We start from the raw sequence: 26,988 nt of genomic DNA on the forward strand, positions 1-26,988 counted from the left end.
TAGGAAAACCCTGTGGAATGGCTGCTCGTCACGTGGTGGGCCGTTCCCACACCTTCACTTCCGCTCGCACGTCTGACGTCACTTCCGCTGGGAAGCCGCGCTGACTGCCACTGGCCTGAGAAGCGCCTGCGCAGTGGCGGCTCATTCCGGCATGCAACGCGCTGTTGCTGACGTCAGCCGCACTCTGCCCAGTCCCCTCCGCCATTGGTGAGTGTGGAGTGTGTAACTCTCGGGCCAGGCCTGAACCGAGACACCGAGCGGGGCCCCGGCTAATAAACGTACACGAACCTTCCCCACCAGGCCTGGAACTGACGCCCCGAGCCCGGCGCCTCCGGACCGAAGCTTGCACCGAGTGACCGCCTGCGGCCTATCCCCGCTGTCCGGGCCCCGGCCTGTAGTGAGCCGCCTCCCCCATCCGGACTGTGTGGATTCTCCGTATCCGCTCTTCATGAATGATGTCTGCCACAAGCGTGGACCCGCAGGTGAGCGGATGTGCGCCGCCCCGGGCCCGCTCCGTGCTGCGGCCGCCTCCCTGCATCCATCCATCCCCGCCGGCTGCTCTCCCGCCCCCTCTGCCCGGCGGCGCCCCGTGTATAACGCGCGGCGCCTGCTCCTACCTCCGCCTGCCGGCAGCTGATGGGCCCGGTCCTATTCCTGCAGGCAAGCAGAGCTCTCGGGCATGTGTGTATCTCGCCATCTGCGCTCACACTTCGCCCCAGCTCTGCCTAGGTAGTGACTAGTGGGAAACCTTTTATCCCTGTGTGCAGCTCTGTGTGCATTCATCATCCTTCACATCTCCATCACCCCCTCCCTGAATACTGTCATCTGTTACTGTCAAATATGCTATTTTCTCTCCATTTTCCTTTGTTTCCTTCTAGAGGCCTCTAACCTGTGGCTGTTGCTAAACCCCCCCCCCAGTCTGCATTGATCTGCTTGTGGCAGTCTAGGCATGCGGAGTGGTGGGTGCCTGGTAGTTGGGGGGTCTCCTCTATTATACTTTCCCTCCTCCACCTCTCCCATGTCAGTTCTGTCTGGATACACACATGCACACCCGTCCATATGGCGGAGCGCTTGCTTCTGGGGTTCTGTTCCTCTGAGGTCTGTGTACATCTTCCTCTTTATGCTTCTCATCAGATCATTATGATTCTCCAGTTTCCAGATTATTGTGATTTGCACCATTAATTCCACAGCGCTTCAGACATCACTTCACTGTCCCCATTGGGGCTGACAATGTAAATTCCCTATCAGTATGTCTTTGGAGCGTGGGAGGAAACCCACGCAAACCCAGGGAGAACATACAAACTCCTTGCAGATGTAGCCCTTGGTGGGATTTGAACCCAGGACCCCAGTGCTGCAAACCATATTCTTTGCTTACTATCTATAACCTTTTAAAGGGATTCTCCATCAATCTGCTTTTAATCCTCATAGCCTTAAATTTGCTTTAAAATAAAATATTCATTCCCCTTCCACCGCTGCCTCAGGTCTTTTGTTGAGCCTGCATCAATGATGTCATGACCTCAGCACATGTGACCTCTGTAGCCAATCACTGGCTCAGCTAACTACTTCACCACTGTGCTCAGTGATTGTCTGCCGAGGGCAAATAATGCTAATGTTTCAACTAGAGGGAGCCCATAGGGATTAGCGTATTTATGGAATCGACCCTTTGAATCCTAATTGCTCATCGTATTCATGGGAAATACCGAAAGTGTAACTGGGGTTTTCTATAAGTTTTGACTTAGGCTGCTGTCACACTATCAGTAGTTGGTCAGTATTTTACATCAGTATTTGTAAGCCCAAACCAGGAGTGGAACAATTAGAGGAAAAGTATAATAGAAACATATGCACCACTTCTGTATTTATCACCCACTCCTGGTTTTGGCTACAAATACTGAGGTAAAATACTGATCAAATACTCCTAGTGTGACGGCAGCCTTATAGTGACATGTTAGAAGTTTTTGATCTATGGGGGTCCGGGTGCTGAGACCTCAGTCATCAGTAAAAATCTCTGAGCTGTGACTCTTCAAGCCAATGCAAGTCGAAGGGGCACAATGCTGTCTGTGCACCCGGATCTCCACTTAGAAAATCTTCTGTCATGTGAAACGTTTCTTAATATGTTGCATTTTATTCTGCATTTCCTTAGTATCTCTTCTGATCTCCGACATGGGTGGACATTTGTGCAATGTGTCTGGTGATTATTCCTGTGGTCTCATTTTATACCGTCCCTTCCTGTGCTTCTACTCCATGGAGTAGCAATAAAGCAGAAGGGGGCGTCTGCCTCTAATAGGAACTATGGGGCAGTGGGGAGGGGGCACATCTATTGATCAGAGGAAACGCTGCAAAGGATGGCTCTGCTACATGAATGACTATTGATTTTAGAAGACATGGCTAAATGGTCTTTTACTGTACTAAATCAGTGCACCACTACAACTCCCGCTTTGCTGCTAGTTCCCTAAGAAAATACTTCCTGTGACATCCAGTGCATACAGTTGTACATAGATATCATTCCCATTGTTCAAGCCACGTGGGGTGCGATAAAGGATTTGGATGCTGAGTCAGATCCACATCATGATCTTGACACAGAACTTCTTATGAATCAGAACAGGAAGTGTTGTCATAAGGACATCGCTCTGGTGCAACAGGCTTTGGGTTGTAAGTTTAAACACTTTTTTTTTTTTTTAATTGAAGCTGGCATGGAAGTCACTGGGGCCACCACAGTGAGAGCCCCTCTAAGAGATTTGCCTATATATACTAATACAACATTCAGGGGTTCTCTTCACAGGAAGGAGAAAGATGTCATATGAACCAATCACATTGCAGGTCTCATTTATCAGAAGTTTTTATGGAAAAAATGGAAGCGGCAGCTAGCTTGGTTAATGGGATTTGGTCAGCGCTTAGTAACCCGATGTTTACCCTGGTTACCATCCTAAAAGTAAAAAAAACAAACGCTACATACTTACCTACAGCCGTCTGTCCTCCAGCGCTGTGCTCTGCACTCCTCCTGTACTGGCTGTGAGCGTCGGTCAGCCGGAAAGCAGAGCGGTGACGTCACCGCTCTGCTTTCCGGCCGCTGTGCTCACAGCCAGTACAGGAGGAGTGCAGAGCACAGCGCTGGAGGACAAACAGCTGTAGGTAAGTATGTAGTGTTTGTTTTTTTTACTTTTAGGATGGTAACCAGGGTAAACATCGGGTTACTAAGCGCGGCCCTGCGCTTAGTTACCCGATGTTTACCCTGGTTACCGGCATCGTTGGTCGCTGGAGAGCGGTCTGTGTGACAGCTCTCCAGCGACCAAACAGCGACCCGGATCGTTGACGGTATCGCTGCAGCGTCGCTAAGTGTGACGGTACCTTAAGGCTTCAGATCTACCAATAGTTCATAAGCCTCATTTACATATCAATTCAAAAACTGATTTCTCAGTAACAGAGGAGCAAATTGGCCATGTAAAGGCATCACTGGACTTGTCTTTGAAAGAGCTATAGGTGCATATAAATAGTGGGGGGGTTAAGTTCTGCTGACTCCCTTTAATATGGGCAGCTGCTCTGCCTTTCATTAGTCCAGTCTTTTTAGCTTTTTCCTACAAGTGATGCCATCACACGCCTCGCCGTCCTACAGTAGGTCAACAAACATGGATCTAATTTACCTTATTTTTTTTTCCCCTCTTAATTTGTTCATCTGGAAAACGCCACAGAGACCAAAAGGACAGGACAATAAAGGTAATTACTACTCTTTATCACCCCATCTACTCGTAGAAAAAAAGCCAAATTGTGGGTAAATGCCATAAAAGCAGTTTAAAAGAGTATTCCCATTTCGAAGATCCTGTCACAATATGTAGTAGGTGTATTATTAATCATATTAGCAAATTCCTTCAATGAGAAATTTAGTACAGTTCTTCAGATCCGCTTTGTCGCTTACCTCATGTGCAGGGCATTGCAGTAGCTCCATTACGACCACTCAGTTAGCGCTGAATGGTTGTAACCATGGATACTTAAGCTGCTGCAATGCCCTGCACATGAGGTAAGCGACAAAGCGGATCTGAAGAACTGTACTAAATTTGTCATTGAAGAAATTTGCTAATATGATTAATAATACACCTACTACATATTGAGATGGGACTACCCCTTTAAGGCTGCGTTCACACAAGTTGGCTAAATAGAGAAATTATAATCCTGCTTCCTCTGCCTTGCGAGTTGACCCTTAATAACAGCTTATTACCTATTCACAAGATCGCTAATAAGCTGCTGATTCCTGGAGTAGGTTTCTGGGATCCCCCATTTGTAGTGATGGTGGGGTAGCACCTTAAATGCTGTTAATGGGATGCATAGGCTTATGATATTGCTAGGTCATCAGTGTAAGATTGTTCGGTGTTGGACCCCCATCAGCTATGTTCGGCTCTAGTTGCAGCCGGATGTGCAGAACCAGGATACCAGAGCCCCATACAGGGAGTAGTGGCCTTTCTTGGGTACTGCATCTCTGCTCCTTTTAAAAGTGAATGGGAGCTGGGGTTTTGTTTTTCACATTGGCTACTACACTGCACTTGGTCACTGCACTTGTTCTTAAGGTACCTTCACACATAACGATATTGTTAACGATATCGTTGCTATTTGTGACGTAGCAACGATATCGTTAATGAAATCGTTCTGTGTGACAGCGACCAACGATCAGGCCCCTGCTGGGAGATTGTTGGTCGCTGAACAAAGTCCAGAACTTTATTTCGTCGCTGGACTCCCTGGAGACATCGCTGGATCGGCGTGTGTGACACCGATCCAGCGATGTCTTCACTGGTAACCAGGGTAAACATCGGGTAACTAAGCGCAGGGCCGCGCTTAGTAACCCGATGTTTACCCTGGTTACCATGCTAAAAGTAAAAAAAACCAAACACTAGATACTTACCTACCGCTGTCTGTCCTCCGGCGCTGTGCTCTGCTCTCCTCCTGTACTGTCTGTGAGCCGGAAAGCAGAGCGGTGACGTCACCGCTCTGCTTTCCGGCTCACAGACAGTACAGGAGGAGAGCAGAGAAGCAGAGCGCACCGCTGGAGGACAGACTGCTGTAGGTAAGTATGTAGTCTTTGTTTTTTTTTACTTTTAGCATGGTAACCAGGGTAAACATCGGGTTACTAAGCGCGGCCCTGCGCTTAGTTACCCGATGTTTACCCTGGTTACCGGCATCGTTGGTCGCTGGAGAGCGGTCTGTGTGACAGCTCTCCAGCGACCAAACAGCGACGCTGCAGCGATCCGGATCATTGTCGGTATCGCTGCAGCGTCGCTTAATGTGAAGGAGCCTTTAGCCAGGTCTGGATTAAGCTGATGAGTGAGTCTGCCGATACTCGGACCGCCACTGATAAGATATTGATGATGTCTTCATAAGATACTCATCAGTCTCGGAAGCCTATACAATTCCTTTAACTGGGTTCAACAAATTGTTGCTTCTCATCCATGTAGTCATGGATATTCTGACACCCAGTAATGTGCCAGTTTAGGCCTCTTTCACACTTCAGTCTTTTGGCGTCAGTCTGAAACCGCCATTTTCCTCAAATAGCGGATCCGCCATTTATTTTTTTTTGGCGCATCCGCTATTTTCCCATAGACATAGATTAGCGTCAGATTGTGGCGGATGGTCGTCCGTTCCATCCGCCATGTGACGGATCTGTCGAGATTTGGCGGACGTCATCTAGACATTGACGGACATTATAACTTTTTTGTCTGCGCCGAAATGGCGGTTCATGACGGATCCGTCACGTCCGCCATTCCATAGAATGGCCGCCTATGCGCGACGGATCCGTCGCGACCGTTATTTGGCGGATCCGTCGCCCCAATCCGCTTTTTCATTTGCGCATGCTCCAAAAAGTAGATGCTTTTACCAAACAACCCCCAAGTAACGGATCCGTCAAAAAAACGGATCCGTTAGAACCGTTTTCTCAACAATTATGACGGATCCATCGATCCGTCACTATGTCGGAGCAGACTGACGCCAAACAACTGAAGTGTGAAAGAAGCTTTAGCTGCAAAGACTATCAGGAACAGCAAAGGAATACTTTTTTTAATTTAAAACCAAATTTGGACCCACTCACATAGCTTGGTGCAGTGTGGGCCCCTGTGTTTCTCCTTAGACTCTGTAAGCCCTTTTTGCGGTCTTCATAGTTTGTTTACTAAAGTTTTTTACTTGGGTGCTCAAATAATAATCTTTATTTCAGTTCAAAATGGATCCTTGCACCAGAAGGACAACGTCCATGACAACGACTTTGAGCAGTATCTGTCCGGACAGTCCAATCAGGTCAGTGTGGTCCTCATAACTCCCTTGCAACCTTAAGGGGTGGTTCGATCTATATCCCTATCTGTTTTATAACATAGTAGAGGCTATTTTCTAATACACTTGCTTTAGAAATTCTAACTGTTTAGTCTATTTTTTTATTTTTTACTTCTTGTCTGATGACTATTTGTTTGAGAGCCCACAGTGCATTCTGGGATACTCAAACGAAGCATCATCAGAACTGGGAGCAGAAGTTGCTGTCACAGCCTCCGCCCCCCCTCAGTGACACTCTATTCAGGATGGGGACTGGTCCCTGCGATGTGCACAGTGACAGTGCCCGCTCTTGTCAGCTCAGATCTGTAGTAATGAGCCAGTGTGCAGGGGATCAGCGTCGCCCATGCAGGTGACAATCACTGGTTTCTGCCAAGCGTTGTAATACCACTCAGATTACTGCTGATTTGAGCCGACGAGAGTGGGCACTGTCACTGTGCATATTGCACAGCATGGGGACCAGCCTCTGAAACTAGTGACTATTGACACTTGGTTTCAGGGAGGGGGTAGAGGCTGTGGTGATAGTGATCGTAGCCTCTGTCCCCAGCTCTGATGACGCGTCATGTGAGTATCCGAGGATACACTGCGGGCGCTCAAACGAATAGTCATCAGACGGGAAGTAAAAGAAAAAACCTGAAGTTAAATAGAAAATAGGTTGGCTTATGGCAACAAATAGAAAAGGAATCTGATAAAATGTACTTTTGCCTTCGGACCACCCGGTAATTTTACCTATGGAGAACTGCTGTGTATGGGGTGTGTCTTGCTTGTGGTTTGTCCTTGGTGTTCAGATTCATAGTCCCGGGACTTTCCTCTGCGCTGAATTAATAAAGGTGGGGGCGGCATTGCCATTGTGGATACATTGTGTGTGGTAAAACAAACCCCAAAAAATCCTAAAGGGTGTAGCCGAGACTTTACAAAAAATGTATCTAAGCACTAACAGCCAGGTAATTGCAGCTTACCTGCCTGTTGTGCACTGTGCCGCGCTTCCTTTGCACAGAGCGGTCACAGATGCTCCTGCCCGGGGGTTCAGCTGCCTCTGACGGGGCAGGACTTCCGATGTCATTCTAACAGCCGGCACCCCCTAGTTTGACAGCCAGATCTTCGCTGCCTATCAGAATGACCTCGGACGTCCCGCCCTGTCTATGGAGCAGGAATGAAGCCTCCTCTCTGTAGCCGTGATGTCAGCAGAGACTTCTGCATCCCGGCAGACGTGTCTGTGACCACTCTGCTGGGGAAGAACGGCACTGGGCACAACAGGCAGATAAGTTGCAATTACCTCCCTGTTAGTGCTTTAATACATTTTTTTTTTATTATTACTTGTAAATTAATAATAGTTTTTATTTATATAGCGCCAACATATTCCGCAGCACTTTACAATTAAGCGGGGACATGTACAGACAATAAATTCAGTATAAGTTAAGACAATTTAAACAGTGACATTAGGGGTGAGGTCCCTGCTCGCAAGCTTACAATCTACAACGGAAATGGGGGGACACAATAGGTAAATTCCCCTTTAATGAAAACTGCAGCTTTGAATCAATTTCTAACTGGTCTCATGATGTATGCTTGCTGTCAGGATGAAGAGCTGTGTTTGTTAAATCCCATTGTATACAATTAGCAATACAAATCCCATTCGCTGAAAGCAAGCAACTATATTACCTTTACTCGTTAAGACCACTCTCTCTTTTGGACAATTCCCACTTGTTAATCTCTATTGACAATAAGCTGATCATCTTCTGGGCCCCTGCGATCAGCTCTGATCTGTGGGGAAAACCTGGCAGTAAGTGTTAAGTTTGTCCGCTATGCCACCACTGCTATGAGAATATAATGCTACGTTCACATAGCGTTATGGCGGTACGTTTAACGGACTACGTTACACCGCAGCATAACGCGGTGTAACGTAGTCCGTTAACGCCACCATTGCTTGTAATGGTGAATGCATCGCTTGCAGCGTTCGTGGTCCGTTCCTCGCTAGCGCAGATCGGGCATCTGCGCTAGCGGGATTGGCAAACGCGATCCCTTTTGGGATATTGCGTTAGCGCAGTCCGTAGCGCTGTGCGCTAAACGGACTGCCCTAACGCAATGTTAACCTAGCCTTACACTGTTAATTATCAGCGCCTTTTGTGTGATGCCGGGCTGGACAGGTCCTCCAGAACAAGACGCATATTGTCAACCCTGGCAAGAGATGAGGATCCTAAACATGAGGATCAGGATAGGCAATCAATTTGTTTTCCTTGGAATTAATCCTATATGGGTTTATTTTTTTACTTTTTTTGCTCTTTATTAAACAGGTTGTAATTTTCTACTTTCTTCTAACAGAGTAACAGCTACCCATCCATGACAGACCCGTACCTCTCCAGCTATTATCCTCCATCAATCTTCCCGTACTCGCTGAGTGAAGCGCCGTGGTCAACAGGTGGGGATCCTCCCATCCCATATCTTACCCCATATGGACAGCTCAGCAACGGAGACCATCACTTCATGCATGATGCAGTGTTTGGCCAGCCCGGGGGTCTTGGGAATAACATCTACCAACATCGCTTCAACTTCTTCCCTGAAAACCCTGCATTTTCCGCTTGGGGCACCAGCGGCTCTCAGGGACAGCAGACTCAGAACTCTGCCTATGGGGGCAGCTACAGCTATCCTCCCAGCTCCTTGGGTGGGACTATTGTGGACGGACAGACCGGGTTTCATAATGAGACTCTTAATAAAGCACCAGGCATGAACAGCATAGAACAGGGTATGGTAGGACTTAAGATAGGCAGCAACGTGACTGCATCAGCAGTAAAGACGGTGGGTTCTGTGGTGAACAGCGTAGGAATGCCAAGTGCTCTGTCTGGCAACGGTGGCAATAGTATAAGCATGCCACCTTCTAAACCCACCTCCTGGGCAGCCATAGCCAGCAAACCTGCCAAACCACAGCCTAAGACGAAAACTAAACCCGTGACTATCATTGGTGGGGCACTGCCCCCACCACCCATCAAGCATAACATGGACATTGGCACCTGGGACAATAAGGGTCCGGTCACTAAGCCCCCAATGCCTCCGCAGGTCCCATCTCCTCAGTCCATCCCTCAGCCGCAACCCCAACAGCAGCTGCTGCAACCTATCCCGGCTCAACCCCCACCTCTGTCCCAAGCCCCTTACCAAAATCCCCCAGCACCACCACAGCAGCAGCAGGCCCCACAGAACCGCTGGGTTGCCCCCCGTAATAGGAACGCTGCCTATGGGCAAGGTGGGGGTCCTGACGGTAATCCTTTGGGTGGGCCTCAGCCCCACACAGTCCCTGGTAGTGACTCCCATCCAGTGTTGGAGAAACTTAAAGCCTCTCACAGCTACAACCCCAAGGACTTCGACTGGAATCTGAAAAACGGCCGCGTGTTTATCATCAAGAGTTACTCCGAGGACGATATTCACCGCTCCATCAAGTACTCTATCTGGTGTAGCACGGAGCACGGCAATAAGCGTCTGGACAGCGCTTTCCGCTCCATGAACGGCAAAGGCCCTGTCTACTTGCTCTTCAGCGTCAACGGCAGTGGACATTTCTGTGGTGTGGCCGAGATGCGGTCACCTGTCGATTACGGCACCAGCGCTGGTGTCTGGTCACAGGACAAGTGGAAGGGCAAGTTTGACGTCAAGTGGCTCTTTGTCAAGGACGTCCCCAACAACCAGCTGAGGCACATCCGTCTGGAGAACAACGATAACAAACCGGTCACAAACTCGCGAGACACGCAGGAGGTGCCCTTAGAAAAAGCAAAACTAGTGCTTAAAATCATTGCCACTTACAAGCACACGACCTCCATCTTTGATGACTTTTCTCATTATGAGAAGCGCCAGGAGGAGGAAGAGGTCGTGCGCAAGGTAATCCACCCGACTTGTTAACCCCTCTCGCTGTCTGATTCTGGTAGTCGTGTGAATGTGAGTTGACTCTGAAGGGATTGGGGGAGGAGAGAAGGGGTCCTTTCTGGAAATTTGTTATAATTTTGGTTCCCATTTTCAAGAGCTCTGTCAGCTGTCATTGAATGAAAATGGGCATCTACGTAAATATTATCCTGATTATGTGCAACTTGCACAGCTGCAGGGCTTGTCACAGTGTATCGGAGCACTGTCTGGCAACAAGTGGGACAAGGTTTCAGCCATTGATAGAAATCAAGGTTTTCACTCACTGACAGCAAGCAAAAAGGTGGATTGTTATTAAAAAAAAAAAAAAAGAATATTAGTACGTATTTGCCTTTAAAATGGTGCATGTATTTTTCCGTAATCAAACACATGGCTCCCTTTTCATGGGTCAGGGGTATCGGGATGTTCCCTGTCCTTCATAGTGGCCTTAATCCTACTCAATGTTCAGTGTAAAAGGAGATCTTCTCCCCCATCTTTGTGCAGTGGCTGAGTCCACAGTGAGCAGAGCTTCTCTTGTCGCAGGCGGACTAGACCACTGTACAGTGATATTAGGGGCTCGGACTCCCTGAAATGTTTTTTTTTTTAATTATTATTAATGCTTATGAAATATAAGGTAACAATTATAGAAGAAAAGTTACATATCACGTGAGACACTCTGCTAAGCTTGTAGGTACAAATCCCCTTTATAAAAGCACTTCTGGGGCTGTGATGGCTGCTGCAGATGGAGTGGCTGTAGTATTTGTTTCCTGATTGATTGGTTGTGTCTGATCCTTAGCAGGCCATAGACGTGTCAGGTGAACGCTCCAGACCCCCGCCGTAGCTTATCTACCTTGAGTACAAAAGGTTCGGCCGTTGAAATTCCAGCTGTTGATCCTTCTTTTCCCCAAAATCACCTGCTGGGAGACCCCCATACACGTCAGATGGTTAGCAGGTTTGGCTGCTTTCATCTGACGTATATGGGGGTCAATTGTATGGGTGGTATATTCAGGACTCCCCGCAATGATCAGACCTGACCAATCCAAACAATTGGGAGCAGCCATGGTCCAGGAAGACAACACTCAGCGGCCTAGTAGTGAGCTTAGATCTGAATTATCTAGTGTACTCTTCTCTGCATGTAATGTAAATTCTACAATAAACATTGTTCACTCCCATGTAAGAACACTTTGGGGTAGGATGTCGCTCATTGGCTTGTATTCTTAAACTTTTTTGGGGCTTGTAAAATGACTGTTTGATGGGTTGTGACTGCAAGTCTCATCAATCCGGAGATTGGAGCTTGTTTTGTATCCAATGGGAAAATGATCTATTCATCGACTTCTGCTTCAGTGGCACCTCTCCCATGAGCAGCTTTTAATGCTAGCCTGAAATGCCCAGGCGGATGGCGAGTCTCCGGACCCCGACTAACAGCTTCCATACACATATGAGGTTGATTGTTTAGGGAAGGAGTAGTGATGAGCAAGCGTGCCTGGATAAGGGGATATCTGAGCGTGCGCGAGTGCTAATAGCATCTTCGGCGTGCCAAAGACACTGTTGGCACATCAGCATGCTCGCTTATCACTAGTAGGCATGAAGATAGATGGACAACAAGCATGTGGGAAGGTATGTGAATGTTTGGCCCCTCCATGAAACACAGAGCGCCTGTGCTTTGTTTGAACAGTCATTCTGTGTGGACTGTCCCTTTTAAAGCTGATTGAGAATTGTAGTTTTTGCCATTGCTGGAGTTTGTATGGTGGATGTGGCTCTTGAGGATGATTACTGTCTATCCCAGGACACTGAATTTATTTGATGGGAATCTTGCCCTCAGACATTGAACACTGTGCAGTTTGTTTAAAAAACAAAACCCTTCCACATTTATGAATCCCATCCCCAATGTCATTACTTGAAGATTCCTGCGTGGCAGCTGGATATCGGTGCTGCTGGTCTCTGCTCCTTTTTTCATGGCTGGTAATGTATCACCCATGGCAGCGGGCAAGTTCTACCTGGCGTGGGCTTTGCTCTTGCTTCAGTGTCTCTCGGGCTATTTTCACACTTCTGGCGTTTGGGCTACGTCGCAATGCGTCGTTTTGGAGAAAAAAACGCATCCTGCAAAGTTGCCCGCAGGATGCGTTTTTTTTCTCCAGACTTGCATTAGCGACGTATGGCCACACGTCGCATCCGTCGTGCGACGGATGCATCGTGTTTTGGCGGACCGTTGGCACAAAAAAAAGTTCAATGTAAGTTTTTTTGTTTTTTTTGTGCGACGTGCTCGCCATTTTAGACCGCGCATGCATGGCCGAAACTCCGCCCCCTCCTCCCCGCTCATCACAATGGGCAGCGGATGTGTTGTAAAACTTCATCCGCTGCCCACGTTGTGCTAAATTTAGCACAACGTCTGTCGGGCCGACGGTTTGCGACGGCCCCGTACCGACGAAAGTGTGAAAGTAGCCTCACTCTTGCCTGCTCTTCCCATAGCACAACATGCAGCTTCTGATTCTGTGGATTTGCATCTCCCTCTTTTATTACAGCAGCCATGGGTTTTTATAGAACTGTGGTTTTAAGAATTTACATGTAGCCAGGGATGTGGAAGAAACAGTCCGCAGGAAGGAGAGGAGTATACTTTCCACTTAATCTATTGCTATGGATTTATGGGGGGAAGGAAAATAAAAGGTGTTATCCAGCGTCTCTCACTTCTGCATCGTGAGTTGATCTGCTTCTCACTTTGCATTGATGGCTGCTTGCCAGGTCTTGTGCTCGGCCACCTGGGCTCTGGGATGTCTTGGAGCAAAAAAACCCAAAACAATAAAATCCAAGGCTGTAGAGTCGGTATGCCAAACCTCTCACTCCTCAATTTCCCTGACTCCACAGCACTGGTCACTACTGAGCATGTACATAAAGTGCAGCACAGATCCATCTCCACAGCACTGGTCACTACTGAGCATGTACATAAAGTGCAGCACAGATTCATCTCAACAGCACTGGTCACTACCTACTGAGCATGGACATGGTTAATTTATTCTGTCTGATTGCAGTTGTAGATTGCCCCGTTATCTGGCTTGTAACATTTCCACCCCCCATCCCTCTAAACCACATCCATTTTCCGTTTGACTTTTCCAAGGTTGAGAATGGAGTCGACTATAAGGCTATGTGCACACGTTGCAGATTTGACTGTGGAATTTTCTGTGCAGATTTTGCATTTCTTGGCAGAAAACGCAGGTCAGAATCTGTGCCTTATTTTGGTATGTGCACACGTTTAAGATTTTTGTGCAGATTTCTTCCTTTTTTTTTTACCCCTGCAGATTTCTATTATGGAATGGGGGCAGAAATTAAGCAGATCTGCACAAAAGCAGTAACATGGTCCATTTTTGAATCTGCTGCGTTTTCTGCGCCATCAGCACAGCATTTTTTTGCCATAGTTACACATTGCATCTGCAGCGTTTCTGCGTGGGGGAAAAAAGCTGCAGATCTGCAGGAAATCTGCAACGTGTGCACGTACCCTTATAAGGGAAGTATGGCGACAAAATTTACATCGGAGTCTCAAAACCGGCAAAAATAAAATGTCAGGAGCGCTATTATTGCCGCCATTACACTGGTGTTCAGATTCGATGTAAATAAAGTGCTTTCTGTATGAAAACTGAAACGTACTATAATTTTGGGTTTCATCTAACTGCTGTCAGTGAAAGGAAGCATTCTTTTTAAACAATGGAGAAAAACAAGAAAACCGTTCAAGACTAGGTCAGGGTAGGTTTTAAATCTATTGTCCAGAACTTGGATGTTCGCCTAGCCTTGGGATATGTTACTGGTATGGGATTGCCAGGGGATGTTAGATGTCGGACCCCCACTAATCTGCTGCTACCAGCTGCTCTGACGGCCAGACCTGCAGTATACAGTGCCTGAATTACGCACCATACGTAGCGTGGTGGACGTTCTCCAGTACTGCCGCTCGGCTCCCACTCACTTCAGTAGGACCACCGCTGATCTGACATTGATAGCCTAAGTCCTGATCTATCACTTTAAGCCTCTGATTTTGTAAAACCTAAACTGAGAAATCAATACATACAGTATAGTAAAAGATGGAGAAGAATCTAAGTTTTAGTTGCAGAATAAACTGAATGCTCCTTCAGATGGGATAGTGTTTTTAGGATAGGACATAAATATTAGATGGGGGAGGGGGTGTTTGCCTCTCCGCGCCCCTGCTGAACTGAGGTGCGAAAGTACTGTGGTCTCTAATCATTTCATGGCTCTGTATATCCGGGAGCGTGTTGCAGTTTTGTCTCATTAGTGTGAATGGTACAGCGGTGCAACAGCGTGCAGGTATACTGAGCGGTGTAAAGATTAGAGGTCCCATCAAACATCTGAGCTGGTGTGAAGTCGGACCCCCATCTATATGATTATTGTCCTATCCTGATGAGTCGCTGTCAGTAGCCTCGCATTGTTATACTATATAGGGAAGCGTTTCCAGCCCGGGGTTCAGGACAGAATTTGTGTTGTCAATGTGCACAGTTCCTGGACTAAGCACAGCCAAGCATTTCTCATCCATGTGAACGGAGGCATCCATATAAAGGTAAGTTTACACCCGGCAGATTTGTTGTGGAAACTTCTGCAAATAAAAATCATCTTTGTACAAATAAACAAGAAATCTTTCCATTTTACATTGTATATTTACCTTATTTTTTTTCAACTGGAAACCATCAGCAAGTACATGCTGATGGACAGCTGTGATAAATTTTGTGATTTTTTTTTTTTTTTTTTTTTTTTTGTGAATGCCTGATTACACAATGCTCATTAACCTTATACTAAAGAAAGTGTTAGCCAGCCGATTCAGCGTCATTCTGCAGAGGGACACATTTGTGGTATAAACCGACGGAGGCGGATACGCTGCGCCAGATGCGTGATGGTGTGTTTGTAATGCCCATGTCTGTGAAGCGCTGCAGACTATAATAAATGTCCATCAGCCAGCTAAATAAAAGGGAACCTAATTGTGTTAGGGAGGTAATGCGCTATTCCTAATCTGATTTGCATTGTTTTCTGACCACTGCTGCCAGCTATGTAAAGAAGGAAGGTTTTCTCTTCTGTAGAGGCATGTTTGTACTGTAATTATTTTACATGTGCTCCTGTAAGTGAGCTGTCCTCCAGAAGGCAAGAACTGCTGCTCTAGCGCCCTCCATTGGAGGTAGCTAAACTGTACGTCAACTGTGTGTACCTATCAACTTTGCAACTATGTAGTGGTTTCAAGGTACTTGCCTGGTGCTGGGTTCTGGTCCGTTATATGTACTGTCTATAATGGTGATGAGCCAGGTAATTAATGTCTTAAGTGTGAAAGTCTCCTTGAGGCGATCCAATTGGAGCGCACGGACTAATAGGGCTGTGGAGTCTGTAAGCCAAAGCTCGTATTCCCCGATTTCCTTACTCCTCCTGATTCCCTCATACATGGCTCATGTTTGTGATGTATTTACTGTAATAAACTGGTAACCTCAGGCTTTTAATCACCATTATGATACAATAATTAAGCTATTTAGTGAAAACAGAACATTGGAATGCAACTTTAAAATATTATTCAGTACGTTTTTGTTGAAAACTGATTTTTCCTAGTCTATGAATTTGTTCTTAGAAATGGTATCGCCTCCATCAGATCTTCCTTCACAGATGACCTCAAATCTGATTTAAAGTGGGTATTCCCATCTCAGAGATCCTATCCCAATATATAGTAGGTGTAATATTAATAGCAAATACCTCTAATTAGAAATGTATAGTTCTTCTGGTTTTCCCTGTCTCTTTCCTCTTGTGCAGGCATTGCAGGAACTTGCGTATCTGTGGTTACGACCACTAGCTATATCAGTGGTCGTGACCATGGATACCTAAGATTCTGCAATGCCTGCACAAGAGGAAAGAGGCATAACAATTAGAAAAACTATAGTACATTTCTAATTGGAGGCATTTCCTGTTATTATTCCTTCTACCTATTGGGATAGCATCCTTTAATCCTGTTCACTCTAGCAGTTGTGTGCAGATGAGTGCAGGGCAGCAGACCTTCCTTCCCAATGCTGCTTTCCTCTGCTCTGTAGGGGGTGAGTTTTATTACTGAGCATGTACATAAAGTGCAGCACAGATTCATCTCCACAGCACTGGTCACTACTGAGCATGGACATAAAGTGCAGCACAGATTCATCTCCACAGCACTGGTCACTACTGAGCATGGACATAAAGTGCAGCACAGATTCATCTCCACAGCACTGGTCACTACTGAGCATGGACATAAAGTGCAGCACAGATTCATCTCCACAGCACTGGTCACTACTGAGCATGTACATAAAGTGCAGCACAGATCCATCTCCACAGCACTGGTCACTACTGAGCATGTACATAAAGTGCAGCACAGATCCATCTCCACAGCACTGGTCACTACTGAGCATGTACATAAAGTGCAGCACAGATCCATCTCCACAGCACTGGTCACTACTGAGCATGTACATAAAGTGCAGCACAGATTCATCTCCACAGCACTGGTCACTACTGAGCATGGACATAAAGTGCAGCACAGATCCATCTCCACAGCACTGGTCACTACTGAGCATGTACATAAAGTGCAGCACAGATTCATCTCCACAGCACTGGTCACTACTGAGCATGGACATAAAGTGCAGCACAGATCCATCTCCACAGCACTGGTCACTACTGAGCATGTACATAAAGTGCAGCACAGATCCATCTCCACAGCACTGGTCACTACTGAGCATGTACATAAAGTGCAGCACAGATCCATCTCCACAGCACTGGTCACTACTGAGCATGTACATAAAGTGCAGCACAGATTCATCTCCACAGCACTGGTCACTACTGAGCATGGACATAAAGTGCAGCACAGATTCAGCTCCATAGCACTGGGTCACTACTGAGCATGTACATAAAGTGCAGCACAGATTCAGCTCAACTAAAAGCTGAGATCCTTAGATCAAGAACAGAAACCACATTTATAGGACATTTCATAACTTTCCCAAATTCTTATGAAAACACTCGCAGCACAGGATGTGCATTGTACTACTGGACACAATGCATTATATATTTTGGAGTCAGTCCATTTTATACCACCTCTGCCAAAATAGCCACCAACTCCACAACCTTGTTAATAGGCAGGTTCCATAGCAAAAAGTCTGCAAATTAGCTCTCCAAAAATAACAAAAAAACAGCTCCTCTGGTGCCACCTATTAGAGGCAATAGTACACTGCTCGGTCCTGGTAAGGGGCAGGTATTCCAAACCTGCAATCTACAGATGTCTTTCTGGTCTGGCTGACTCTTGGCTGCCAGGGGTTGGGGCTCGTTCAGATGTAACTTTTTTCTTGTGCGAGTTCTGTGCATCTTTTTCATGGATTCCTATCATAGCCTATGGGGCCGTTCACATGTTTGAGTCTGGGTTTGGTTTTTCTTCTTTCATCTGCAAAAAAAACTGATCAAACACTGATGGTAAAAATGGACATCCAGACCAGCCTCTGGCTCTACAGAAGCACTCCCAATGATTTCTATGTGAATGTTAATAAAGCGTAAGCTCTGGTGCGCTTCTCACTTGCCTGATGTCTATTCCCACCTGATGGATCACTGTTCCAATCAGGGCTATGGAGTCGGTAAGCCAAACCTCCGACTCCTCAATTTCCATGACGCCGACTCCACAGCCCTGGTTACAATGAAGCCTCGTGCTGTCTCTCCATAGACTTGCATTGTAAAAAGCTGATTCTGACTTGTACATGGACCCCCAGTATGATCTGGGGAGTCTGTAAATAAGGTCCAGTTTCTTTTGGCGCCATTTCACTCCTATAGTCGAGGCAGGATCTGCATCGGACACATCCTATAACTTGTGGTGCTCTCCATGCAGACCCTCAGGGACAGGCACCTTAGACCTTAGGGGTACTAGTGTAAGGTCACCTGCTTGTGGGATACACGAGAAGTTCTCTTCTCAAAATGCAACGTCCTAATTCGGGTTTCCAAACAGAAGGCTCACCAGTGCTGTAAGCGCAGCATCTGATAATAAGGGAAATATATCAGAATGCAACATATGACAGAAATAGATCCATCCTGCACAAACAGCCATGTTCCTGGTAGTCCAGCACATATGGTGCAGACAGTGGTGACACGTCTTGTGCGGGTACAACCTGTGGAACGTTAATGTGCCGTTGGGCACGTGTCAGTGCTGAGCTGTTTAATCATTGCCAAAGTCAACAAAAGTGTTGGCACATGGAAGAGGTAAGTATAGTGTGTGTGGTGTACGCACCTCCGGTGATCTGGGGTAGTGGATTATTGGAAGGTTGCAGTATACGGTCTGTGCATGTGCGTAGTAGCCCTCTGTTACCGTCCTCTCCCCTGTAAGCAGGGATATATGTGCTTTTTTTCTGCTGCTTCTTGACTCATTGTGTCTTCTCCCCCTTGGTTTGCATAGAATGGCAGTGGCATCAGAGAGAGGAACTGCTAGCGAAAGAGAGGGAGAAGACTTGTACAGAAGGTAAATGACCCGAGCTGCTCATCCAGGCAGAGCTGTGTGGTGATGGCGGCATGGTCTGCTCTGCTGCCATATGTGAAGTAAAAGGAGTCCTTTGCTGATTATTGCCCCTACAGCCGCCTCCAGCTTTTCTGCGTTACCTATTGGAATTTTGTCTTCCCTTACTTTACACTGCAGCTCTGCTTGATGCAGTTTTTTTTTATGCATAAGCTCAGCAGCAAGTCAGTGCATGGTGATAGGATTTGATCCATAATCATCCCATTCTTACCATGCCCCTAGGATGCCTATTGATCTCAAGGGGTCATTAGTAAATGACCTACTGTTAAAATCAAGTTTTAATTTTATTTATTTTTTAAAAATCTTTAATGGGATCTAAAAAAAAACCAAAATAAATCCTGAAATCATGAGGTTTGTTAGGTTTTTAGGTTCTGTTCTCTAGAGATCTTGCAGGATAACAATGATGGGTAACATCATTCACTACAGGTGATATCACAGCTCACCTCCTCCCCCTCCTATACAGACCAATTAACACCTCTATACACAATAGATAACACAGGATTCATCCTTCACTACAAGTGATTTCACAGCTCACCTCCTCTCCCTCCTATACAGACAGATTAACACCTCTATACACAATAGATAACACAGGATTCATCGTTCACTACAAGTGATTTCACAGCTCACCTTCTACTTCTCCGATCTCTTATCTGTTCAGTCGAATAGGAGTCTTTTTTTTTTGTCTCATTTTATACCATCAGTCATCGCTCACCAGGCAGTTCTATAACACTATATATAGTGGATAACACAGAATTCACCAGTCACTATAGGTAATGTCACAGCTCACCTCCTCCTGTACAGATAGGTAACACCCCTATACACAGTAGATAACACCATTTGCCCGTGATACACTCATTAGATGCTTCTATTCAATGTAACGGGGTCAGTCTATTGCTGCTAATGGCCATGTGAAGAACAGGTAAAAGGAGCCTTATATAAGGCCTTGCCTCAGATTACAATTTTTTTTTGTCACATTAATGTACAGTACAGACCAAAAGTTTGGACACACCTTCTCATTTAAAGGTTTTTCTGTATTTTCATGACTATGAAAATTGTAAGTTCACACTGAAGGCATCAAAACTATGAATTAACACATGTGGAATTATATACTTAACAAAAAAGTGTGAAACAACTGAAAATATGTCTTATATTCTAGGTTCTTCAAAGTAGCCACCTTTTGATTTGATGACTGCTTTGCACACTCTTGGCATTCTCTTGATGAGCTTCAAGAGGTAGTTACGGGAATGGTTTTCACTTCACAGGTGTGCCCTGTTAGGTTTAATAAGTGGGATTTCTTGCCTTATAAATGGGGTTGGGACCATCAGTTGTGTTGTGCAGAAGTCTGGTTGATACACAGCTGATAGTCCTACTGAATAGACTGTTAGCTGCTTTTTTCTTGCCATAATACAAATTCCAAGTAAAGAATAACGAGTGGCCATCATTACTTTAAGAAATGAAGGTCAGTCAGTCTGTCTGAAAAATTGGGAAAACTTTGAAAGTGTCCCCAAGTGCAGTGGCAAAAACCATCAAGCGCTACAAAGAAACTGGCTCACATGAGGTCCTCCCCAGGAAAGGAAGACCAAGAGTCACCTCTGCTTCTGAGGATAAATTTATCCGAGTCACCAGCCTCAGAAATCGCAGGTTAACAGCAGCTCAGATTAGAGACCAGGTCAATGCCACACAGAGTTCTAGCAGCAGACACATCTCTACAACAACTGTTAAGAGGAGACTTTGTGCAGCAGGCCTTCATGGTAAAATAGCTACTAGGAAACCACTGATAAGGACTGGCAACAAGCAGAAGAGACTTGTTTGGGATAAAGAACACAAAGAATGGACATTAGACCAGTGGAAATCTGTGCTTTGGTCTGATGAGTCCAAATTTGAGATCTTTGGTTCCAACCACCGTGTATTTGTGCGATGCAGAAAAGGTGAACGGATGGACTCTACCTGCCTGGTTCCCACCGTGAAGCATGGAGGAGGAGGTGTGATGGTGTGGGGGTGCTTTGCTGGTGACACTGTTGAGGATTTATTCAAAATTGAAGGCATACTGAACCAGCACGGCTACCACAGCATTTTGCAGCGGCATGCTATTCCATCCGGTTTGCGGTTAGTTGGACCATCATGTATTTTTCAACAGGACAATGACCCCAAACACACCTCCAGGCTGTGTAAGGGCTATTTGACCAAGAAGGAGAGTGATGGGGTCCTACGCCAGATGACCTGGCCCCCACAGTCACCAGACCTGAACCCAATCGAGATAGTTTGGGGTGAGCTGGACCGCAGAGTGAAGGCAAAAGGGCCAACAAGTGCTAAGCATCTCTGGGAACTCCTTCAAGATTGTTGGAAGACCATTCCCGGTGACTACCTCTTGAAGATCATCAAGAGAATGCCAAGAGTGTGCAAAGCAGTCATCAAAGCAAAAAGGTGGCTACTTTGAAGAACCTAGAATATAAGACATATTTTCAGTTGTTTCACACTTTTTTGTTAAAGGGAACCTGTCACCCCGAAAATCGCGGGTGAGGTAATCCCAACGGCATCAGGGGCTTATCTGCAGCATTCTGTAATGCTGTAGATAAGCCCCCGATGTTACCTGAAAAAGGAGAAAAAGACGTTAGATTATACTCACCCAGGGGCGGTCCCGCTGCTGGTCAGGTCGGATGGGCGTCTCCGGTCCGCTGCGGCGCCTCCTCTTTCCATGACGTCCTCTTCTGATCTTCAGCCACGGCTCCGGCGCAGGCGTACTTTGCTCTGCCCTCTTGAGGGCAGAGGATAGTACTGCAGTGCGCAGGCGCCGGAAAGGTCAGAGGCCCGGCGCCTGCGCACTGCAGTACTTTGTCTGCCCTCAACAGGGCAGAGCAAAGTACGCCTGCGCCGGAGCCGTGACTGAAGATCAGAAGAGGACGTCATGGAAAGAAGATAGGAGGCGCTGTAGCGGACCGGAGACACCCATCCGACTTGACCAGCAGCGGGACCGCCACTGGGTGAGTATGATATAACGTCTTTTTCTCCTCTTTCAGGTAACATCGGGGGCTTATCTACAGCATTACAGAATGCTGTAGATAAGCCCCTGATGCCGGTGGGATTACCTCACCCGTGATTTTCGGGGTGACAGGTTCCCTTTAAGTCTATAATTCCACATGTGTTAATTCATAGTTTTGATGCCTTCAGTGTGAATGTACAATTTTCATAGTCATGAAAATACAGAAAAATCTTTAAATGAGAGGGTGTGTCCAAACTTTTAGTTTGTACTGTGTATATATGTATATATATATATATATATATATATATATATATATATATATATATATATATATATATATATATATATATATATCTATCTATCTGATATTTGACAGTCCTTTCCCCCTACCAGTACATCCTGTGCCGTGTGCAGGTATAAGTGGCAGCTGTGTCCATTGTGCTGGCACCTGCCTCTTAAGGCCGGCGTCACACATGCGAGTTTTACGGACGTAAGAGCGCAGAAACTACGTCCGTAAAACTCGCAAAAAATACGGCACAATTATTCTCTATGCCTCTGCTCCTATCTGCCGTATTTTACTGATCAGTATTATACGGCTTTCTACGGCCGTACAAAATCGCAGCATGCTGCGTTTGTCACCGTACTGCGCAATAAATACGCCAATGAAAGTCTATGGAAGCGTGAAAAATACGGATTACACACGGACAAGCAGTGTGACTTGCGAGAAATACGCAGCGCTGTTAGAGAGAAAAGCCGGCAATTCAGTGCGGTGTACAGTAAAATCACACTGACAGCTTACATTAGAATAGGTAGAATAAATGTCTACACATAGAATAGGTGTATATATATATGTCAGTGAGACACATATATGTATATATATTAATATTTATTCCAGCGCTATACAGCTTGAAAGCCGGTAATTCAATTACCGGCTTTTTCTTTCTCCTTCCTAAAACCCGACATGATTTGAGACATGGTTTACATACAGTAAACCATGTCTTCTCTCCATTTTTTTTGCAGATTCCACACTACTAATGTCAGTAGAGTGTATCTGCAAAATTTGGCCGTTCTAGCTCTTAAAATAAAGGGTTAAATGGCGGAAAAAATTGGCGTGGGCTCCCGCGCAATTTTCTCCGCCAGAGTAGTAAAGCCAGTGACTGAGGGCAGATATTAATAGCCTGGAGAGGGTCCACGGTTATTGGCCCCCCCCCCCCTGGCTAAAAATATCTGCCCCCAGCCACCCCAGAAAGGTGACATTAAGCCTAATTAATAATGGAGAGCCTGGGAGCTTTCTAGGTAAGTTCCCACGATCTATGAACATCCAGCAGAGGGCGCCTCACCGCAAATGAAGCTAAATATAGCTCATTGATCTATATTTAGACTCATTCCCCGGGGTTTTGCAGCGAGGAGCAGCCTGCATTAGCAAAGCTCCTTGCTGCAAAATGTTTTGACCCCTTCAGAAGGATTTACATCGTTGGACGTTACAGATCTGCGGAGGGTAAGTATATTGTTGGTTTATTATGTTTTTTCTTTCACAGAACGAGGGTCTTCAGTGACTGGATTGGGCGTACAATAAAATACTCCCAACAACTATTGTTTTTATTTCATTAAAATAATTTTAAATAATGTTTGTGTTTTATTTAACCCTTTACTACAATTGGATTAATAATGGATAGGTGTCATAATTGACGCATCTCCATTATTAATTAGGCTTAATGTCACCTTACAATAGCAAGGTGGCATTAACCCTTCATTACCCCATATCCCACCGCTACACGGGAATGGGAAGAGAGTGGCCAAGTGCCAGAATAGGCGCATCTTCCAGATGTGCCTTTTCTGGGGTGGCTGGGGGCAGATATTTTTAGCCAGGGGGGGGGGGGCCAATAACCATGGACCCTCTCCAGGCTATTAATATCTGCCCTCAGTCACTGGCTTTACTACTCTGGCGGAGAAAATTGCGCGGGAGCCCACGCCAATTTTTTCCGCCATTTAACCCTTTATTTTAAGAGCTAGAACGGCCAAATTTTGCAGATACACTCTACTGACATTAGTAGTGTGGAATCTGCAAAAAAAAATGGAGAGAAGACATGGTTTACTGTATGTAAACCATGTCTCAAATCATGTCGGGTTTTAGGAAGGAGAAAGAAAAAGCCGGTAATTGAATTACCGGCTTTCAAGCTGTATAGCGCTGGAAAAAATATTAATATATATACATATATGTGTTTAATGACATATATATATATATATATACAGTATATATATATATTTTTTTTTTCTTTTTGGGACACGTGGATCATTTCTATAGCGGTATGTTGGTTTTGCAAGCCTGCGAGAAAACCACGCAGTACGGATGCCATACGGATTACATACGGAGGATGCCATGCGCAAAAACCGCTGACACACCCTGCCTACGGAGGAGCTACGGACCACTATTTTCGGGACTTTTCAGCGTAATACGGCCGTAATATACGGACCGTATTGTTTTACGCTGTGTGTGACGCCGGCCTAACAGTGACACCAGCGGAGCTCTGATCCCTTCGGTTTAACCATTTAGGGGCAGCTGCCAATTACATTTAAATGGTTGCTATCCTGCGGAGCTTGTTCAGGAGCACAACCAAACCCCAAACCCCCTGCCCATCAAGGCCTGAACATGATGGGTCACCAGAGCAGGGGGGATCCTACTGGAAGTCCCTGTTGCCCCCATCTTTGTACTCCCATGAATCCCTATCTGGGTGTCATCTTTATAGGAGAGATTCTTATTCTATATTGCAATAATATAGTAATGCAGTATATAGTACAAGTTCGTTGAAAGTTGATAAGTTTAAAAAAAAAAAAAAAAATCCCCTTTCCCCCATACAAGAATAAATATAAAAAAAGAGCATATCTGCCATCGCCATGCTAGAAAATTCTGATAAATTAATTAACCCATATGGCAAAGAATATAAGGAAAGTAACAAAAAATCAAAATGCCTGGTGCTTTTTTTTTTTTGTGGTCTTTTACATCTGCAAAAAAATAAAATCCTACGTATCTCAGAGATATAAACTATGGCTCACCCAGGGCAGAAAACCAGCTCTCATAGGTCCATTGACAGAAAAAGGAAATGTTCTGGATGTCAGAAAACGGCGACACAAAACTTAAAATGGATAAAAATACTGTCCCTTTAACACTAGGACTACTGGTTTAGTCATTTTGACTACTTACTTGCAGTAGTTCTAGTCAGGGTTCATGAGTCCAGTAGTCCTAGTGTTAAACACCAGGGTGTCACATACAGAAAATATCCCAACTAACAATGGCTTAGGGAGGGGCGCAGTGTTTTAACCTCATGAGGGGTACTTCCTATAAAATATTTAAGCATTTGGACATCCTAGAGAGCAGCTCACACACCGGCAGATTTACTACATGTTCAGCAGCGATCAACTGATCACAACGTACGGTATTCCATATTTTGAGAAGTTTGTCAAGCTCCCACCACTAGAGGGAGCTGTTTACATTCATCATTGGATGCTGTATAAATCAATCTGTAAAGTGCTCCCTCTAGTGGCAGAACTTAATCAGGTAATTGCTTTTGCTGGAGATTTGGACCTCTGTGTCGGTAAGATGGAAGTATGCTAGAATTACGGATGGAAATGTGATCCTGTGGTCCGCTGCATGTTTCGGACCATGGGATGTGCACTGTGCCCCCCCCAGTCGTTCACAGCTTTTCTCGTTTCTTTCCTTATATCTTTCAGGAACGTCAGACCCGAAGCAAACAGTAAGGACGTCACTTCAACTTTGACTAGAACTGATCTTAAAAAAAAAAAAAAAGACAAAAAAAAAACAACAAAAAAATGAAATCTAAAGTAACTTTGAAAAACACGCTAAAAAAAAACTGAATGGACTTTGTGGTGCCACCTGTAGGCTTGGGACTGAGATGACTTTCAGTATCTGTATCTTCTAACGCGAGCTACAACGTAACTTCCACCCTCTCCTCCTAAATTTCAGATTTTTTTTTTTTTTTTGTTTTAGTTTTTATTTTTTTTATTTTTTTCGGCCAGTCCACTGTAACCCTGTATCATTATATACCTGTAGTTTATATAAGTGTATTCTGACCCCCGGCCCCTCTGGCCCAATATCCGCTCTGTATTTGCCCTGAAACAATAATGAAAGAGATTATTGTGCGTCAAACTGCCCCTGTATGACGATGGACGATTGTTTTTTTTTTTTACATTTTTTTTCATTTAAAGGGCCAATTAACCCTCTGCATCTTTCGCCACCATCTCAATCAGTGCGACAATCCATGAAGTGGAGGTGATCAATTTGAAAAGAGGGCTAAGTAAAATGTCTGCCTAGCCCATAGCAGCCAATCCAGAAACTGCTTTACCCCCCTCCCCCCCATAGAGCTGCTCTATGTTTGGCGCCAGCATTTCTCCTCCGTATCCGCATCTTGCACCAAATCCACCTCTTGACTGTCCATGTTGGTATCTAATTCTGTGAATGGGCGCTTCGCCACGCTTCTCGCTGCTGTTTTTATTGCTGTGCACAGTCTAAGAGGGGAGTTGCTATAGGGCTGCCACCTAGAACTTGGGAAGAGGGGGAGGGTATGGCTATGGATGTACATGGCATGTGGAAGGGAAGGATATTATTGCAACCTGGTCAGGACGGGTATAATGCATATCTATATGATGGGTATGTATACCCCTCAGGGGGAGGGGTCCATATCCTAATGTAAAGTTGCCCAACCTCTCACTGGTCATCATGATAGTCTCTGCTATTGCATCCTATTGGCCAATCATTGTCGCAGTGTCCTGGGAAACTGCATAAATAGGAGCCCCCCAAACCTATACAATGGGATGTTTGCATACAAACCCTGGCGGGTGATGCCCCCTTCTTGGAGCCCTTGCCCACCACTCGATTTTACAGTTTCGGCTAGACATATCAGTTTCCCCCATTGTTATAATCGATGGATCATGTGTTTGCCCCCCACCCTCGCTCTCCGACACATATTTTTTGACAATGAATTATTTTGGACAACTGGTCTGTTTCTGTTCACCATATTCATCTGTGTTCTCCTATCATCGGCCTGTCCTGTTACATTATAGCCTCATGATGCATGTTCTTCCTGTAAAGACCAGCGTGTGTGTCTCTTATTGATCGGGGGCGGGAGGACGGTTAGTGCTCTTTCATGGTCGTAACCAAATCCCTCCTCTTCGCCTCCAGGGGGTCTGTACTAATTCCCTGCTCTGAATCAAACATTTCTCTTGCTCCTGATTAAACAATGGAAACAGAAAAAAAAAACCAACAACTTATATCGAC

At 45.6% G+C, this 26,988-nt stretch overlaps 1 protein-coding gene across 1 annotated transcript; it reads left to right on the forward strand.

Annotated features, from left to right (window-relative positions):
• Positions 1–130: 130 nt before the first annotated feature.
• Positions 131–26,981, forward strand: YTHDF1 (YTH N6-methyladenosine RNA binding protein F1). Its single transcript, XM_069751143.1, has 6 exons — positions 131–482; positions 3,687–3,711; positions 6,191–6,270; positions 8,617–10,158; positions 18,599–18,661; positions 25,425–26,981. Exons 1-5 carry the CDS (start codon positions 453–455, stop codon positions 18,629–18,631), a joined length of 1,710 nt encoding a protein of 569 aa, XP_069607244.1. The 5' UTR covers positions 131–452; the 3' UTR covers positions 18,632–18,661; positions 25,425–26,981.
• Positions 26,982–26,988: the final 7 nt, after the last annotated feature.

Source organism: Ranitomeya imitator, chromosome 2 (assembly GCF_032444005.1).
Source record: "Ranitomeya imitator isolate aRanImi1 chromosome 2, aRanImi1.pri, whole genome shotgun sequence".
In the NCBI taxonomy this organism is placed as follows: Eukaryota; Metazoa; Chordata; class Amphibia; order Anura; family Dendrobatidae; genus Ranitomeya; species Ranitomeya imitator.

Bases quoted from the DNA above. Each gene is read 5' to 3' on its own strand.
- YTHDF1 (XM_069751143.1), top strand. From the start codon at position 453: ATGATGTCTGCCACAAGCGTGGACCCGCAG. The intron at 483-3,686 runs GTGAGCGGATGT...AAAACGCCACAG, and splicing joins CCACAAGCGTGGACCCGCAG to AGACCAAAAGGACAGGACAA. The intron at 6,271-8,616 runs GTCAGTGTGGTC...TTCTTCTAACAG, and splicing joins TGTCCGGACAGTCCAATCAG to AGTAACAGCTACCCATCCAT.